The sequence below is a fragment of the Clinocottus analis genome, unplaced genomic scaffold (assembly GCF_023055335.1).
Source record: "Clinocottus analis isolate CAN_PGR_092001 unplaced genomic scaffold, fCliAna1.0.p SCAF_59, whole genome shotgun sequence".
In the NCBI taxonomy this organism is placed as follows: domain Eukaryota; kingdom Metazoa; phylum Chordata; class Actinopteri; order Perciformes; family Cottidae; genus Clinocottus; species Clinocottus analis.
The window spans coordinates 156,914-174,943 of NW_027176217.1; the positions used below are offsets into that span (position 1 = coordinate 156,914).

At 44.2% G+C, this 18,030-nt stretch overlaps 2 protein-coding genes across 3 annotated transcripts; one reads left to right on the plus strand and one right to left on the minus strand.

Moving 5' to 3' along the window:
• Positions 1 to 204: 204 nt before the first annotated feature.
• Positions 205 to 13,044, minus strand: LOC137803563 (TBC1 domain family member 8). Of its 2 annotated transcripts, XM_068602104.1 has the most exons (19): positions 12,757 to 13,044; positions 7,954 to 8,064; positions 7,757 to 7,875; positions 7,381 to 7,609; positions 7,065 to 7,305; positions 6,398 to 6,605; positions 6,026 to 6,223; positions 5,509 to 5,655; positions 5,280 to 5,421; positions 4,632 to 4,846; positions 4,398 to 4,515; positions 3,355 to 3,640; positions 2,794 to 2,908; positions 2,611 to 2,709; positions 2,202 to 2,532; positions 2,015 to 2,080; positions 1,840 to 1,926; positions 1,250 to 1,344; positions 205 to 1,146 (listed from the first exon to the last, which is right to left on the minus strand). In XM_068602104.1, the coding sequence occupies exons 1-19, from the start codon at positions 12,881 to 12,883 to the stop codon at positions 799 to 801; spliced, it is 3,282 nt and encodes a 1,093-aa protein (XP_068458205.1). In that variant the 5' UTR covers positions 12,884 to 13,044; the 3' UTR covers positions 205 to 798. The 2 variants fall into 2 exon arrangements, with proteins under 2 accessions (XP_068458205.1, XP_068458203.1); XM_068602102.1 differs by having other exon boundaries at positions 5,280 to 5,655.
• Positions 13,045 to 14,826: 1,782 nt separating this feature from the next.
• On the plus strand, positions 14,827 to 17,637 carry pdcl3 (phosducin-like 3). Its single transcript, XM_068602095.1, has 6 exons — positions 14,827 to 14,931; positions 15,901 to 16,018; positions 16,138 to 16,228; positions 16,332 to 16,475; positions 16,573 to 16,781; positions 17,256 to 17,637. The coding sequence occupies exons 1-6, from the start codon at positions 14,926 to 14,928 to the stop codon at positions 17,399 to 17,401; spliced, it is 714 nt and encodes a 237-aa protein (XP_068458196.1). The 5' UTR covers positions 14,827 to 14,925; the 3' UTR covers positions 17,402 to 17,637.
• The last annotated feature ends 393 nt before the right edge of the window (positions 17,638 to 18,030 follow it).

The following is an 18,030-nucleotide window of genomic DNA, read 5'->3' on the forward strand; positions in this document are numbered from 1 at the left end:
ATATATATTTTAAACATAAAAAAGAATATAGATACATAAAAAAAATATATATATATATTTAACTCCTTTTCCTTAGATTTTTATATCAAATAAAAAACAGGAACAAACGTAAAGATGTTCATCAGGTTTAAGAGAAAGAACAAAAGCGACGTCTTTATTAAACAAAGACTTTTATTTCAAAAAGGAATAATTTCATCTGCGTCTTTTCTGTAAAACTGGATTATTTTTCCAATAATTTGAAAAATATATAATTTATTTTTTCCAAAACATTCAATATGAAAGAAAAACAGACTTAAAATAAATCAATAGAAAAGATCTGCGCTCCATCGACTGTTCTTTGTGAGGATCATCGGGGTCCTGATGAAGTTTATTAATATAAAACACGTGAGTTATGAGACTTCTTCAGGTTGTCAAAATGTGTTTGACCTTTGACCTTTTGGATGGAAATTCATGTATTCACATTCACCATAAAGGCTCGTTTGACAGAAAGAAAAACATTTTAAATAAACTGATTTAATAACTTTGGCTGTCGCTTATGAATGATAGTCATAACATTTAAAGATAATTAAATTATCCTCCGTTACCTTTTATTATTATTATTATTGGAGATGTTTCACAACCTGAAAAGTTATTAATGTTTACACAGAATTAGTAAATTATTCATCAACATAATAAAGTCAAAAATTATTAAGTGCCGACGATTAATTTGTCCTGATGAACGTGAGAAGAAATAATTAATCAACGTGGAGGGACGTGTGGCTTTGGCTCAAGGGGTGTGGTCTCTCTTTGGGGGCGGGGTCACCGGGTCCCACTGGTCCCAGTCAGGCTCAGCAGCGCCCCCCGCTGGCTGTACTGGTTCTGTCTGGCGGCCTCCAGCTTGGCGCTGAGGTCCAGCGGCTTCTCCAGGAAGCTCACGAGCGCCGGCTCGGTGAGCAGCGACGCCAGAACCTGAGCGAAGCTGACCGTCCACTCGTCCGCCTCCGACGCCGGGCCGGGGGCGGGGCCGGGGGCGGGGCCACGGTGGCCGACCTCGCCGATCTGCAGCACGAGGCTCGTCACCGTGGCGATGGCCTGGAAGAGGTCGTTCTCCTCGGGGTCGCCGTGGAACATGCTGTACAGAGTCTTACAGAACTGGATGAACTCACGCTGAGGAAGAGGAAGAGGGTTTATATGAGATAAGTGAGATAAGATTATTCATTATTTCTCCAGGAAACGGGTTCTCTAGGAGAACCTCGGTTCTCCGCAGTACCTGGTTCATGAGGGCCAGAGGCTTCTCCACGTCTTTCTCCTTCAGGAGATCCTTCAGCATCTGCTGCAGCTGCTGCTGGTAGTCAACCTCCTCTCCTGCAACAGACCACCCATATAAACAGATGAAATGAAGCATTCTGATTGGCTTAGAGTGAGTCACAAGGTGTACTGTATTAAACCGTAATGTACTGTATTAAACCATAATGTACTGTATTGAACCATAATATACTGTATTAAACCATAATGTACTGTATTAAACCATAATGTACTGTATTAAACCGTAATGTACTGTATTAAACCGTAATGTACTGTATTGAGCCATAATGTACTGTATTGAGCCATAATGTACTGTATTGAGCCATAATGTACTGTATTGAGCCATAATGTACTGTACACCTGTTTAAATTCAGCTGAGAGATTTACTATATAAATCTACAATAATGTACTGTATATGTGTTTAACGCTCTTGAACTGTACATTATTGACGATACAGTACTGCCTCCCGTACATTATTGTTTAAATAAAGAACATGGAGCTTTAACTCGTCACGCTTTGCATCACAATAATAAATAATCACAATAAATCACCAACCAGAGGACGGATTGACACGGAGGGGTCTGTTTGTGGACAGCTGGGAGCTCTTCATCACGGAGGGGTCTTCCTCACTCTCAGTGAGAGCTGCAGACACACACACACACACACCTTGATGAACATATATATATGGCAATATTCATAATTAATATCAATTAATCAATCAGACATGAACCTGGAGGGATGTGCAGACGGTAAAGCAGACGGATCTTCTCATTCAGCTCTTCACAGTACAACGTGTCTGAGAGGAGGACAGGAGAGTCTTTAACACACACACACACACACACACACACACACACACACACACACACACACACACACACACACACACACACACACACACACACACACACACAGCTCACCCAGCCAGCGGGCGACGTCCCTGAAGGAGACTAGCCCCTCCCCCTCGTCCAGCAGGCTGAAGGTCCGGTCCGCCAGCGTGTCGGCGTGGTGGGCGGAGCCTCCGGGCCACGGCGCCAGCAGCCCGTAGAGGCTCTTGAACTGAGCCCGGTCCAGCCGGTACTGCCGCTCCCCGGAGGACCGGCCCGCCCGGCGCCACGCCGACGCCTGCGCCGCCGCCGCCGCGCTGCGGTCGCCCCAGTACACGCTGATGAAGTGCTCCGTCCTGAAGAGGTCGTACAGCGAGGACGCTGCGTCCACCGACAGCGACACGTCGGAGGCCACCGCGCGCAGCTGGGAGGAAGAGCAGGAGGAGCAGTGAGACGCCATCATCATCATCATCATCATCACAGCTCTGGTCATGTGACTCACCGCGTGCTCCTTCGTCGTGTCTTCGTGGTTCTGTAGGACTCGTATCCTGTGACGACAGCGGAGACGCTCGATCTGCCGCACGGTGATGTCACCGAACCGCTGAGGAGCATCATCATCATCATCATCCATAAGATGCTTATTGCTTTTAAAATATGAAATATTTTGCTTCATCACAGTACTGACCTCGTAGGACTCGTTGATGAGGTCGCTTATGTTCGTGTTCCTCACTGCAGGAACGCCGCCGCCATCTTCTGAGGGCGGAGGACACGCCCCCTCACTTCCTACCTGGTCCAGAAAACTACAAGAGACAATAATAAAAACGAAGTTTTATTTATTTATTTATATATTTATATATATATATATATATATATATATATATATATATATATATATATATATATATATATATATATACACACAAAAATAATAATATATATAATATATTATTATTATTATATATAGTAATATATCAAAAATATTTAATTAATTATTATTTTTTAAATATATATCAAAAATGTTATATATATATATATATATATATATATATATATATCAAAAATGTTATATATATATATATATATATATATATATATATATATATATATATATATATATATATATATATATATATATATATATATATCAAAAATATTAATAAATATATATATGTATATATATATTAATATCGTTGTTATATATATTTTCATACACACGCAGGTGTTTCTACCTCAGCAGGTGCGTTACCTGCTCAGGATCATGAGCGCCTGCCCGTCGTCCGTGCAGGCCGCCAGCGGCGCGGCGTTGGCGCTCAGCGCCGCCAGCGCCAGCTGGAAGATGGCCTTGATGCCGTGGCAGAAGAAGCCGTCCATCACGCAGACGGCGCTGCTGAAGGGAAGCACGCTGACGAACAGCGTGAGGAACCAGGACAGAGACGCCGAGGACAGCGCCGCCAGGTCCGGCACGCTCGCCGCCAGCTCGGGGAGCCGATCCCGGATCAGCTCCTCGAACACCGACTGGTCCACCTGAGCGCCTGCAGGGGTATGAAATATTATGTAAATCTGCTGATCAAGTTTTATCTGTCATCAATATCAAATCAACTTTATCATGACAAAAGTTTAAATAAATACTGCATTTATTATTTTGATTATTTATCCTATTTTTATATTTGTATTAAACATTCTTAATAAATCAAACATCTCAGCATTTTTTTATTCACTTAAATAAACTGTGGTTTAGCAGTTGAATGCACATATTTATTGTATTTCTTTCCTTATATGTATTATTTACACATACTGCATCATCATGTGCATCATTTACATTTGACAGTCCTTCATCTTTATGTTGGTTTTATTTATTATTTCATATCGTCGAGCAGCTTGGAGCTGCAGTTCATGTTCTCACCACCAGGAGGCAGAAAGCGCCGTTCAGTCTGTTGATTTACACAAACGAGTTCTGATGTTTAAAAAGATCAAGTTATCATTTAATATTAACAAAAACTATTTTTTTCATCACATTAAGAAGCATGTATTTATACTTGTATAATATATTATTATGAATATTTCTTTACTGACGTGGTTGAGACTCGCAGCACTAAATCAAAGCTCAGAATAAAAAGTTCTCAGCAGGATGAAAACAAACTATTAATAGAAAGGAAGAGGAAACCGCTTCAGAAACAAACAAAGTGCTTCACAGGAAATGAGGCTTTAAAGAGGCCACAAATAAACCTGTTGTTGTCCAAAACAACAACAACACAGCAGCGCGCCGGAAGCCGTGACCTCTGACCTCACCTATGACCCGGCAGTTGAAGTAGTCCGGCAGCATCCGCTCGCACACCGCCACCAGCAGCCAGAACGCCGCTTCCTCTTTGGCGTAAAGCAGCAGCACCGACGCCAGGATGTTCATCGACTGAGGAAGACGAGGAGGAAGAAACAACACGGGTCAGCGCCACGGAGACAGGACGAGGTCCGTGTTTTACTGCTGCTGCTGCTGCTGCTGCTGCTGCTGCTGCTGCTGCTCCCTACCTGACAGTACCCGATCTTGGGGTTGCGGTGTGCGTACGCGGTGAGCACGCGGCGCAGGGCGGCGATGCCGGTGGGGTTCTGGAAGGCCGGGTGGTCCGGCAGCGAGCGGTGGAGGTCTCGCTCGATCTCCTCGGTGGCGAGACTGCTGACGCCCATCGACTTCTGCACCGCGCGGGCGTAGTAACCAGGATGATCCTCCAGCTCTGAGGACGCGTCTGCAGGAGCACAGGAAGTGACCGTATGAGGAGGGGGGAGGGACTTAGAGACGACCTGTCAATCACCTCGTAGCCCCGCCCCTAAAGCATCCCCTACTTTATGGTATGTATAGACTTCTATACAACCAGAGGAGTCGCCCCCTGGTGGTCAGGAGAGAGAATGCAGCTTCAACACATGAAGCATAGACTTCTATACAACCAGAGGAGTCGCCCCCTGGTGGTCAGGAGAGAGAATGCAGCTTTAACACATGAAGCATAGACTTCTATACAACCAGAGGAGTCACCCCCTGGTGGTCAGGAGAGAGAATGCAGCTTTAACACATGAAGCATAGACTTCTATACAACCAGAGGAGTCGCCCCCTGGTGGTCAGGAGAGAGAATGCAGCCTTAACACATGAAGCAGAGACTTCTATACAACCGCGCGGCCTCTCACCAGACAGCGTCATCCACAGCTCCCCCCTCAGAGACTCCGGTATCCCCATGGCCACGAGCTTCTGGATCTTCTCCGTGCGGAACATGTGGACGCCGCGGCCGAACTCGGAGAAGTGTTCCTCCCACAGACGTTCCTTCAGCCTCTGCGGGGACACAGACAGGTGAGCCGTGGGTTTGACCTCTGACCCCCTGGAGGTCGCAGCGCGCTGGACTCGGGTACCCGCCTCCACCTCTTTGGCTCCGCCCCCCGGCGGGCCGCGGTTCTGGAAGGCCGTCATCAGAGCCTCGCTGTTCACGGTGTTGCGCAGAACGCGCTCCTCCGCCTCCTCGGCCTCGTCCTGGTCGTAGTAGAAGGTGTAGTAGGGCGTCGGGGCGCTCTGAGGGGAGAACGGCGTTACCACAAAAGAATAATAGATAAATGTGAAATAATAAATAAAAGTGCGAAAAATAAAAAAATATTTTTTTAAATATGAAGAGAAATAAATAAATGTGGATACATAAAGACATATTTTGATATATAAATATATAGATATATATATATAGATAGATAGATATCATAAAGCTCCTCACGGCGCTCCTCCCTCCCTTTAAGTATTATATTATAAGTACTATAAGTATTATAAGTATTATAAGTACTGTCAGTATTATTTTATATCTTAGAGCTGCTCACGGCGCTCCTCCCTCTCTATAAGTATTATAAGTATTATGAGTACTATAAGTATTATTTTATATCATAAAGGTCCTCACGGCGCTCCTCCTGCCGTCCCTCCGGCTGCGGAACACAGACTGCTTCCACTGCAGCGCTCTCAGTCTGGAGTTGAGGTTCTCCAGCAGCTCGTCTCGGTTCTGCAGCTCGATGAGCTGGAAGGCCTTCTTGCTGCGCACGCTGACGATGACGGGGTCGGGCAGCAGCGCCGTGCTCTCCGCCTTCTCGATGGACAGCACCTGGGGGCGGGACGTTCACTTATGTTCTTATTACCTGTGTAGGAACAGATCTACGTGGCGTTTTCCTAAATATTCTGTTTCATGTTCACGAACGATAAGACATTCAAAGAGGAACAAATGAATGTGGATCAAAGGACTCAGACGTGTATTGTTCTTTTCCAGACTTGGCGGTACCTCAGCCAGCGGGATGAGCAGGATGCAGCTGCCTTCCACCCGGCCGGAGAAGCACAGGTAGCCGTCGGTGGCGTAGAGCGTGCCGGCCGCGTGGCAGCGAGCGTGAGGCGCCCACACCGAGCACGCCGCCACCTCGTGCAGCCGCTCGCCACGAGGGAGCCGGAACAGAGCCAGCACGTAGTCCCTCAGGGCCTGCTCCTCCAGGACCCTGGGGACGAGTTAGGAGGTGACACGGGGGAGAGTTAGGAGGTGACACGGGGGAGAGTTAGGAGGTGACACGGAGGGAAGAGTTAGGAGGTGACACGGAGGGAAGAGTTAGGAGGTGACACGGAGGGAAGAGTTAGGAGGTGACACGGAGGGAAGAGTTAGGAGGTGACACGGAGGGAAGAGTTAGGAGGTGACACGGAGGGAAGAGTTAGGAGGTGACACGGAGGGAAGAGTTAGGAGGTGACACGGGGAAGAGTTAGGAGGTGACACGGAGGGAAGAGTTAGGAGGTGACACGGAGGGAAGAGTTAGGAGGTGACACGGAGGGAAGAGTTAGGAGGTGACACGGAGGGAAGAGTTAGGAGGTGACATGGGGAAGTGTTAGGAGGTGACACGGCCCTTCACCCAGACCCGGTCCCCTGCTGGAGAAGGGTTCCCGCTCACAGAACCAGAACCACCGACCTCTTGGTGATGCGGGCCGGCTGCTGCAGGACCCGGTCCACCTCCAGGCCCTCGCTGTCCAGCAGCCGCCTGAGCGCGATGTCCGCCAGCTGGCCGACGACCCCGAAGGCCTCGTCCGGGTTCAGGAACATGGAGAACTCCCTCTGGCGCCGCCGCGTGCTGATCCGGACCGCCTCCGTCATCAAACCACCGGACACCCGCTCCAACCGGGTCACCTCCGCCCACGGGAGCAGCACCTTCACTGCAGGAGGAGAGAGGAGCAAAAGGATAAAAAAGCCCGTCCTGGTCCGTGAGGGAGCCTCTCGTCGGTACGGACCTTCCTTGCCCAGCAGGAAGGAGTAGAAGGCCGCGTGGTTGATGCTGAGGAACAGGAAGCCCTGCCGCGGCACGCGGCTCTTCCAGCAGCAGCACGAGTAGAACGTCACCAGCTTCTCCGACGCCGGCAGCCCGAAGTGCAGCTCCAGCTTCAGCTGCGCCTCCCTGAACTTATCCGGCTCCTCCTCCTGGGCGGCCTGCCGGCCTCGCGCCTCCTCAGCGATGAGGCCCTAAGGGGAGGGAGCGACCCGGTCACCCGCCAGCAGAACCCCTTAAAGCTTTAACGTGAAACCCCTTAAAGCTTCGCCATGAAACCCCTTAAGGCTTCACCATGAAACCCCTTAAGGCTTCACCATGAAACCCCTTAAAGGCCTCACCTTGACCTTGCCCCTCACGAAGCTCGCCACGTCCTCCTTGTTCTCGAACACGGACAGCGAGTGCAGCAGGTTGTGCACCAGCCAGTCCCAGTGCTTGTTCACCTCCTCTACGGCGGCCCCTGAGGGCCAAAAGAGACGAGTCAGCGGAGCGGCTCAGCGCCAGACGGCTTCCCTTAAGGACAGACTCCATGACTCACCGCTGGCGATGACCCAGCTGATCTGGGAGCCGGGAACCTGCAGCAGGATGCGGAAGGGCGAGACCCGGGCGTTCGAGTCCAGCACCGAGTCCAGAGCCCCGACCAGCAGACCTGCAGAGACGACGGTGAAGAAGAGCTTTAATAAGATAAGTGATTTATTACAAAACAAAAGATGTGTGTGTATCTGAGAGTAAAGTCATGTTTCTGAACTCAACGTTCAGTTTGTTTTGGATCCATTTGAAGAGTTTTAAATCACATTTTGATGGTTTTCTGGATAAAATCATGAATCACAGTCATTTGAGCTCCAGATACATTCTTCCTGTCAACTGTTTCCAGTAGTCACACTACTATTATTATTATTAATGAGGCAGTCTAGCAGAGCGTGGTCACAGTTTAAAAGGTCAGTCAGCATTCGTTCCTCCAGCCTGGACGAAGCGGTGAAGGACAAACTTCCCGTCATCACGTCTCTAATGAACGACGGCTGATCGGCGTCACGCTGCCAATCACAGCGCTTCACTTCCTGTGGACGAGCTCGTGTCCTTGAAGGAGCTGCAGCTCGGTCTGAGACGAGCATCAACACGACAGTTACACTCACATCACGAGTTCAGTTTGTTAAAAATGTTATGTTTGAATATGCAGATGACATATCATATCATATCTACTTCCTCAGTGCATGAACAACCTCCTCCCCGCTTTGCTTTAAACTGATGACTCTTTTCTAAACCTGCGTGGTGAAGTGTCATGTCTGAACATCGTGGGACTCAAACACACGACCCGCAGCAGCCCTCCTGCAGACTTTACGGGATGCAACTCAACAGCTTCCAGGCTGCCGGCCTGTAAAACCTGCAGTGAAACCAGTATCTCGTGAGAGGGACTCACTGGGAACCGGTTTCTTCCAGCCCCGCCGCTCGCTGGCTGCAGCTCCTCCTGGATTGTGAGTTCATTGAAGACTTAAAACGAGGCTTCACAACAGAAGAAATACTCCAACGCTACTTCTCCAGGGACTGAACGAAGCAAACGCACCGAGAAAGGATGTGAAGCAAGAAGCAGCGCTGGTGTGTGAGGAGCATTCGCTCTCACTCGATAATAACTTTGATGATTTTTTTTTCTTGATGATTCTGTTTTTTTTTTTTCGTTACCTTTTTTTGTTGACTATTTCAATTTCGAGCAATAAAAAAGGCGACCAAAAAAAAAAAAGTCAACGGAAAAGAAAAAAAAAAGTCAACAATTATTTTTTTTTAAATTCAACGGGAAAAAAAGGCAACAAAAAAAAAGTCTGAAAAAAAAAAAGGCCTTTTTTTTTGTTTTTTTTTGGTCTTAATTTTTTATTTTTCTTATTTTGGTCCAAATCTTTTTCTTGGTTTTTTTGGCCAAAAAAAGTCAACCGAAAAAAAAAAAAGTCAATGATTTTTTTTTTTTTTTTTTTAAAGTCAAAGAAAAAAAAAGTCGACGGAAAAAAAGGCAATTTTTTTTTTTTTAAATCTTTTTTTTTTGGTCCTAATCTTTTTTATGTGGCCAAAAAAAGTCAACGGAAAAAATACAAAAAAATGTTAGCAAAAAAAAAAAAGCCAAGAAAAAAAAGGCGATTATTATTTATTTTTTGTCTTCATTTTTTATTTTGGTACTAATTTTTTTTTGTGGCGTGAATGGGCTTCCATACGAAGCAGAGGAGCGACGAAGCAGATAAAGTCTTTAGCTCTCAGCCAAAGGGAAAGCGCATATCTTAAAGAGTCAAAGTCGAGCGGCCGCCCGGCAACACACACACATCCGTCTGTCCACACAAAGCCTGAAGACATTTACACAAGTCGCTGTGAAGCGTCGCCCTCCTTCTGCTGGGAAACACACATCTGCTCTCACATCCACAGCGCTGCGATGTCCGCGTGGCTCTTGAACGCATCGACTCGCTGAACGTGGACTTCACGTAATAAAAGCAGTAAAGACGAGCAGAAACACAGAAATAAAAACACAAAGACTCATCGGCTGCAGCCGTGTTTTACTCAGTGTGTTAATCTGAATCTGCAAAGAAAACTTTAAAAGTAGAGTTCCCCTTAAAAAGAGCGGAGAGGAAGGAGAAAATATGAAGTGGAAACACTCATTTACAGCTCGGCAATAAGGCCGACATCTTCTTAAATACACACCACGGCGTGTTTTCTGGTCAATAAATAAATTCATTGTTTTGTTTTTATTCGTACTTAAGTATTTTTTCATTTTGCTCAGAATTTCTTTTTTTATTGCTAAAACCTAACTTTTGTTTAGTTACATGAACCTAAATTTGCTCAACCTCAGTTTTTAGTTACATAAAAAACACTTTTGTTCCGTTGCCTCAGCCTGACTTTAGTCGCCTCAGCCTGACTTTAGTTGCCTCAGCCTGACTTTAGTCGCCTCAGCCTGACTTTAGTCGCCTCAGCCTGACTTTAGTCGCCTCAGCCTGACATTGAATCCTCCCCATGTTGCATAAGTCTTGTTCTTGTGCTGCTGTAAGTAAACACTTGAGGTCAAACTCCTTCAGGAGCTTCAAGTCGAGCAGAAGGTGAGGAATAAAAACTCAGAGTGGTGTGAACAGCTGATCGGTTGCAGACGTCTCGTTGCCCAACCCGCCTCAGCAATCCAGCTGAAGTGTGTCATCACTGTTGTCTTTTCACAGTGAACATCTTTACAGACGCACTAAAAGCAGCCAGATCTGTGTTTCCTGCTCCTTTAGTCAGTTAATGGTGAACGACGCGACAACAGGACTTGACCTTCGACCCCTCTCGCTATGGCAACAAACACACAAAGTAAAAACACCGGACAGGAAGTTCCTCCCATTCTGTTCAGGAGGAGCCGGGTTTCCCCTCGAGGACGAGGACGAAGACGCCACGAGGAAGCGCCATGGAGGAAGTAGAGGCGTTAGTAAAGATGGAGGAAGTAGAGGCGTTGGTAAAGATGGAGGAGGAAGTAGAGGCGTTAGTAAAGATGGAGGAAGTAGAGGCGTTAGTAAAGATGGAGGAAGTAGAGGTGTTAGTAAAGATGGAGGAGGAAGTAGAGGCGTTAGTAAAGATGGAGGAAGTAGAGGCGTTAGTAAAGATGGAGGAAGTAGAGGCGTTGGTAAAGATGGAGGAGGAAGTAGAGGCGTTAGTAAAGATGGAGGAAGTAGAGGCGTTAGTAAAGATGGAGGAAGTAGAGGTGTTAGTAAAGATGGAGGAAGTAGAGGCGTTAGTAAAGATGGAGGAAGTAGAGGCGTTAGTAAAGATGGAGGAAGTAGAGGCGTTAGTAAAGATGGAGGAAGTAGAGGCGTTAGTAAAGGTGCTAAGGGCGCTTAAAGGCAACACATGCTTGTTTATGAGCTGTGAACCTTTTGTTTGTTTGTTTGTTTGTTTGTTTGTTTGTTTGTAACTACCAACAGTACATTGTGTTTAGATGAAGCTCGTTCATTTTATTTGGCAGCAACGTGTTTAACAAAACCAAAGTTAGTTTAGGGCAACACAATCCCTTAGTTAAGATGACCAAAATGATGATTATTGGGTTCAAAAGAGAACTGTGGCAACACAACAACAACAACAACAACAACAACAACAACAACAACAACAGCCTGGCTGTTAGCCGTTGGGCCTCGGGGGTGAAGTCCTTCTTTCCTTTGCAGCTGTGACGTCCTGAAGTCACTGAACACAACGCAGGCGCTGCTTGTCAGACGGCAGCGGCTGGAGGTCGAACCTTCACGCTCAGAGCAGCGTGACAGGAAGCGGGAACGTTTGGGAACGTTACAGAAGAACCGAGTCAGTTTCTAAACATCACCTGAGAGGGTTTTGATCACATGAACGGCACATTGAACATCCTGCTTTTGTTTCCGTGAGACAGATTCACATCTCACATGTGGAGCATGAGCTCTGAAGCAGAAAGCAAATACGTGTTTTAATATTTACAGATTCACACAGAACTGAAATAATTAAAATCATGACACTCGAGTGTCATATTTATAGTTATTTCATGTGTTTTTCTGGTCTAAACGCTGATTTAAAACATGTTGTTGTTGTTCTGTTGTTCTGTATTTGAGCAACAATGAAAACAAGTCAGACTGTTTTCAACCACTGGAACATTTCCTGTGAACAGAGTTCAGTCTCGTGTTTTATTTATTCCTGTTGTCTCTAGTTGTTTGTTTGTTTGTGATCCTCACAGCTGTTTTCTCTGGCCTCGCCCCTGCAGGTGGTTCACCTCCTTTACCTGTGTCTGAAGTAGTTTGTTTGTTTGTTTGTGACAGATGTGTTACCTTCTTTACTTGTGTAGTAGTTTTTTTAGATGTGTGTAAAGTTGTTTGTGACCTGACAGCTGTGTTACCTCCTTTACCTGTCTCGTAGTTTGTTCACCCGTGTAAAGGTGTGTGTTTGTGACCTGACAGTGTTGTTGTTTGTTAGTGACCTGACACAGTGTTGTTGTGCGTAAAGTTGTTTGTCAGTGACCTGACACAGTGTTGTGTGTAAAGGTGTTTGTTAGTGACCTGACGCTGTGTTGTTGTGTGTAAAGTTGTTTGTGACACAGTGTTGTTGTGTGTAAAGTTGTTTGTTAGTGACCTAACACAGTGTTGTTGTGTGTAAAGTTGTTTGTTAGTGACCTGACACAGTGTTGTTGTGTGTAAAGTTGTTTGTGACACAGTGTTGTTGTATGTAAAGTTGTTTGTTAGTGACCTGACGCTGTGTTGTTGTGTGTAAAGTGTCTGTGTGGTTGTGTGTAAAGTGTCTGTGTGGTTGTGTGTAAAGTGTCTGTGTGGTTGTGTGTAAAGTGTCTGTGTGGTTGTGTGTAAAGTGTCTGTGTGGTTGTGTCGTGTCTTACCGGTGATGCGGCCCGGCGGCTCCCCGTGGCCTCTCCTCCTCTGCAGGAGGAAGAAGTCGTTGCTCCTCGCGGTCACCCAGAGCTTCAGAGCGTTTTTCAGCAGCACTTCCTCCGGGTTCAGCCACATGTTGTCCCGCAGGAGGCACCGGGAGGCCCGGCGGTACCGCTGCGGCTCGGGGCGGCTGTGCGCGGCCTGTCGGCCTACAGCGGCGGGGTTCCGGGCTGATCCATGACTGTCCCGCGGCCCCACCGCCCGACAGCTGCGGGTCCTCACTTCCTCTGCGCGAGGCTCCTTCACAGCAGCTGGAGCGCGCGGCCGCAAAAGATCGTCTATCGGAGGGATGACCCACCCGCTGGTTCAATCTGGTCAGTCGGGATATTATTTTTTTTATGAATTCAAATTCGACAATATCTGAGGATGTAATTTATAAATATTAATGTAATGTGATCTGTAAAAAAAAAGAAAAGAAAAAAATAATACAAATGTAACGTTATCTAGCTGTTTTTAAAGAATGAAAGAGTAACGTTGTCTGGAGATTTATTGTTTGCAGAAGAACTACAGAAGGAAGAAAAACATGTCACGTGCAAACAAGACACAGTTTGTGGTTTCTGAAAACAGGGACAGAGTGGGAGCTCTTCGTTTTAGTTTCTTTCCACATTTAACCAACTTTTCCCTTTCGCCAGTTCCGGCAGCGAGTCACTGCCCTCCTTTGATTGGCTGTCAGCTGACAGGTGCTCAGGTCGATGCCCTCTTGTGATTGGCTGTCAGCCAACAGGTACTCAGCACCTTGATGATCCCACAAAATCAGAATCATCAGAACCATTATTGCCATGTATGTTTTCACATGCAAGGAATTTATATATATATATATATATATATATATATATATATATATATATATATATATATATATATATAACACAAACCAGATATTACTTTAGCTCAGAGTGGTGCGAAAAAGAGGAAGTAGAAAAAGAGGAAGTTTAGCAAGTAAAACTGGTGAAAGCTTAAATTAGATCTCAACGTGTCGTAAAGGTTTCACATGAAGACTCCTGCAGCTGCAGAAACAACTTAAAGGCTTGTACTGAACCTGAGGGAAAGTTCCATGTCGTAACTTTAAGAGAACAATGTAACAAACAGTTATTTTGTTTTCTTCAAACTAGTTGTTAATAAGTTGTTCATGTGTGGTTCGTTTGGTTTTGTTATGTCACGTTTACATTTCAGGAGTAAATATTGTACTTTTTACTCCTCTAGATTTATGTGACTGATATTTTTGCAGAGCTTTATGCACAGAATACATCTGCTCATAAAGAAATGATTGTTGTTGGCCAAAGTTGTGCATCCTGGATATCTGATGGGAAACGCATAATCAATATATTATCATATCATATTATCATATCATATCAGGTGGAATACATTATATATTTTCAGTACATTCTTATTACTGTAACGTCTGTATATTCATCTCTGTTTTAACTACTAAATGTATACTGTGTTTGCTTTAAAACTAAATATATGTAAGTTTATAAGTAGGCTCATGAGTTCACACGTTAATAATAATAATAATAATAATAATAATAATAATAATAATAATAATAATAATGACAATCAAAAAACAAAAACAATAAGTAATGATAATAACTGATTTACTAATTATTTTTGTTTTGCTTCACAATATTTCAGCATCTGTTATCGGGAATGTGTGTGTGTGTGTGTGTGTGTGTGTGTGTGTGTGTGTGTGTGTGTGTGTGTGTGTGTGTGTGTGTGTGTGTGTGTGTGTGTGTGTTCCCACCTGTTTGGTCTCGCTCTACAGCTACAAACGGAATGCTGCGCTCCCGCTCCTTGTATGGTCATATTGGGAATCACCAGGAAGTTGGTGTCACTTGTATTATTGTCCTACCCCCGGAACGCAAGAGTTCCTCATCTCTCTAAACATGAATTTATAACCTACAGCACCACATAATAAATATTAAAATGTACAGATTTTTTGTTTTTTAATATAACTTGGTTAAGCTGTGGTTTTTAAAATCTCGAACGTAGTTTTGAAATATTGTGAAACTCTCGTAACTTCTTTGTTTCCTTCCGGAAGCGGTCCATAGACGGACCTTTCTGTTTCCGGGTCTGGGAGGAGAGCAGTGTGACTCCAGAGCAAACTTCTGTCTGCCAGAATGCAGGTTAGAGAAACTTAAAACAACTTTTACACGTTTAAGAATCAGACGATTTAACGTCGGTTGGTGTCGGTGTTGATGGTGGAGATGAGCCGTTAGCTGCCAGCGAAGCGGCGGGTCGCCTGTTTAGTGTTAGCTCTAGCTAGTCTAGCTGGCTAGCTAGCAGTCTAGCTGGCTAGCTAGCAGTCTAGCTGGCTAGCTAGCAGTCTAGCTGGCTAGCTAGCAGTCTAGCTAGCTAGCAGAGTGCTAAATATAACCTAAAACATGTTGAAGACACTCAAATTTAATAATATTAGTGGGATTGTTCGAGGGCTTCCTCTCTATTCATCTAACGTTATGTATGTGTTTATGTATATGTATGTATATATATATATATATATATATATATATATATATATATATATATATATATGTATGTATGTATGTATGTATGTATGTATGTATGTATATATATATATATATATATATATATATATGTATATATATATATATCTTGTTATATTTAACATTATTATCACCATAGTTGTACTGGAGTTAAATTATCTAAATATAATAATATAAAAATAATATATTTGTATAGATAAAATATATTGTGTTATGATAAATGAAACCCCAAGAAGCAGATGTAAGACAAACAAATGTTGATTTTTATGAAGTGTTTTAATCTCCATGGATATGAAACGGAAAGACAAACAGCAAATCTTCACATTTAAAATGTTAAATGTTGAGTCATCAGGTGCTTTTTGTCTCCTGTCTGTCCAATAATTCATTTTTCAACAACATTTAAAAAAATGTAGAAGAAATGTTTTATTTAAACTATAAACGTTATTATTCATGTTTCTCATCTTCAAAAACAAGCAGTTTAGTTTTAAAATCAATGTTTCACTCTTTCTATAAAACCAAAGCATCACACACAGAGCAGACACTCAGAGAAACAACATTAATATTTTTAATATAATTTCTTTTCTTTTCCAGAACCCGGATGAAGACACAGAGTGGAACGACATCCTGAGGAAGAAAGGCATCCTTCCTCCCAAAGAGGTGCCGAAGGATGACGAAGAGGAGGAGCTGGCCCTGCAGCAGCAGTCTGTCGGTGAGGAGGAAGAAGAATATTCATCAGGGTTTCTTGTTTCAGCCATCATGTAAAATATGAGTTTCATTCAACGGATTGTTGAGGAGCAGATTACATGTTGTTGTTGTTCCTCTGAACAGTGAAAGCGTACGAGGACATGACGCTGGACGAGCTGGACGAGAATGAAGACGAGTTCGGTGAAGACGACGAGGCGGCCATTGAGATGTACAAGTACGTGGAGAACACGCTGTCTGGTGTATTATTATTATTATTATTATTATTATTATTATTCTGTTACTGTGTGTGAACAAACACCTCTACTTCCTGCCTGCAGACAGAAGCGTCTGGCCGAGTGGAAGGCGACGCAGATGAAGAACATCTTCGGGGAGATGGGGGAGATCTCGGGGCAGGACTACGTGAAGGAGGTCACCAAGGCCGGGGACGGCGTCTGGGTGGTGCTGCACCTGTACAAGCCGGGGTGAGGAGAAGCTCTTATGATACTGCTTTAGCTCCGCCTCCATTAGAGTGTCACTGCTTTAGCTCCTCCTCTTCATCGCCACCTCTCCTTTTCCCAGCATCCCTCTGTGCGCCCTCATCAACCAGCACCTGAGCTCTCTGGCCAGGAAGTTCCCCCAGACCAAGTTCCTGAAGTCCATCTCCACCACCTGCATCGCCAACTACCCCGACCGCAACCTGCCCACCGTGTTCGTGTACCTGCAGGGAGAGATGAAGGCCCAGTTCATCGGGCCGCTCGTCTTCGGGGGCATGAACCTCAAGGCTGACGGTACGTATAGAAATATATATAGTATATATAATGACAGAGAGCATAACGAGCAGTGTTGCTTGTTGCTTATCGATACTCTTATTGGTTATTTTTTTTAATATTATTTTATGGGGAAAAGAAGGTTAATTCTAAAATAATCCACATTTTTTTAAAATTCTAGTTAAATGTTTTCTTGAGCAGCAACACAGGAAGCTGTTGTGATGTTTCCTTACTTGTAATCTTGTAATAATGTATCTTATATACATAATGGTTAAATACAATGTTTATAAACATTATGTAATGTTTTTATACATTGTATTTAAACACAGTACTTGAAGTGTTATTTCCGCCATTTCATCTCAATTTAGTTCCATTTTATTCTGAAACATTGAAACCTTTTGAGTTGTTACACATTCCCGTAGACGTCTTCATATTTATTACTGAGGTCTTTAATATATATATCTATATATATAATAAACATGTATGTCCCTGCAGAGCTGGAGTGGCGGCTGTCAGAGTCCGGCGCGGTGAAGACGGACCTGGAGGAAAACCCCAAGAAGCAGATCGAGGACAAGCTGATGTCGTCCATCAGGTGTTCGCTTCCCACGAGGAATGACAGCGAGTCAGAGGACGAGGACTGACACTTGCTCTTCGTCTTCCTCTTCATCAGACATACATTTCATGATGTCGTGTGCAGAGCTGCGTCCTGCAGAAGGACCTGGGCCGGCTGCACAGCCTCGTCTGGAGTTTAATCTTTACAAAAGCATCAAAGACACATTGCAACTTCTTTTTTTATTACGTTTCATGATATTTATGTCACAAAATGTACATTTTGAATCTGTTGAATTAAATGTGAGTTCAGCTCTTTGCCACAAACCTCCGTCACACTTTCTTTCCTTCCTATCAGGGTTAAATACGCTCACGGAGAACCTGTAAATGTGCTATATTCATGTGTCATATTCATGTGTTCATGACGTTCATTTAGTTCTAAATAATGAATCTGCTTTTAAAAGAAAGAGGCTCAACATATCAGCAGCATACATACAGGCATCTATATAAATGTTTATTCTTTTAATCAAACTATTGTCTCTCATTCATTTGAGTCATTTAAGGTTTACTGTATGCTTTGAATCCTCATTGTTAGTTTAAATACTACATTTCATCACTTTGTACTGTTCACACACACATTTCACACAATGTTTGATCATGAACATTTGGTTTAAAGTCATGAAATGTGGTTAAAAGTCCTGTAAGTCCGTTGGTCAGGATG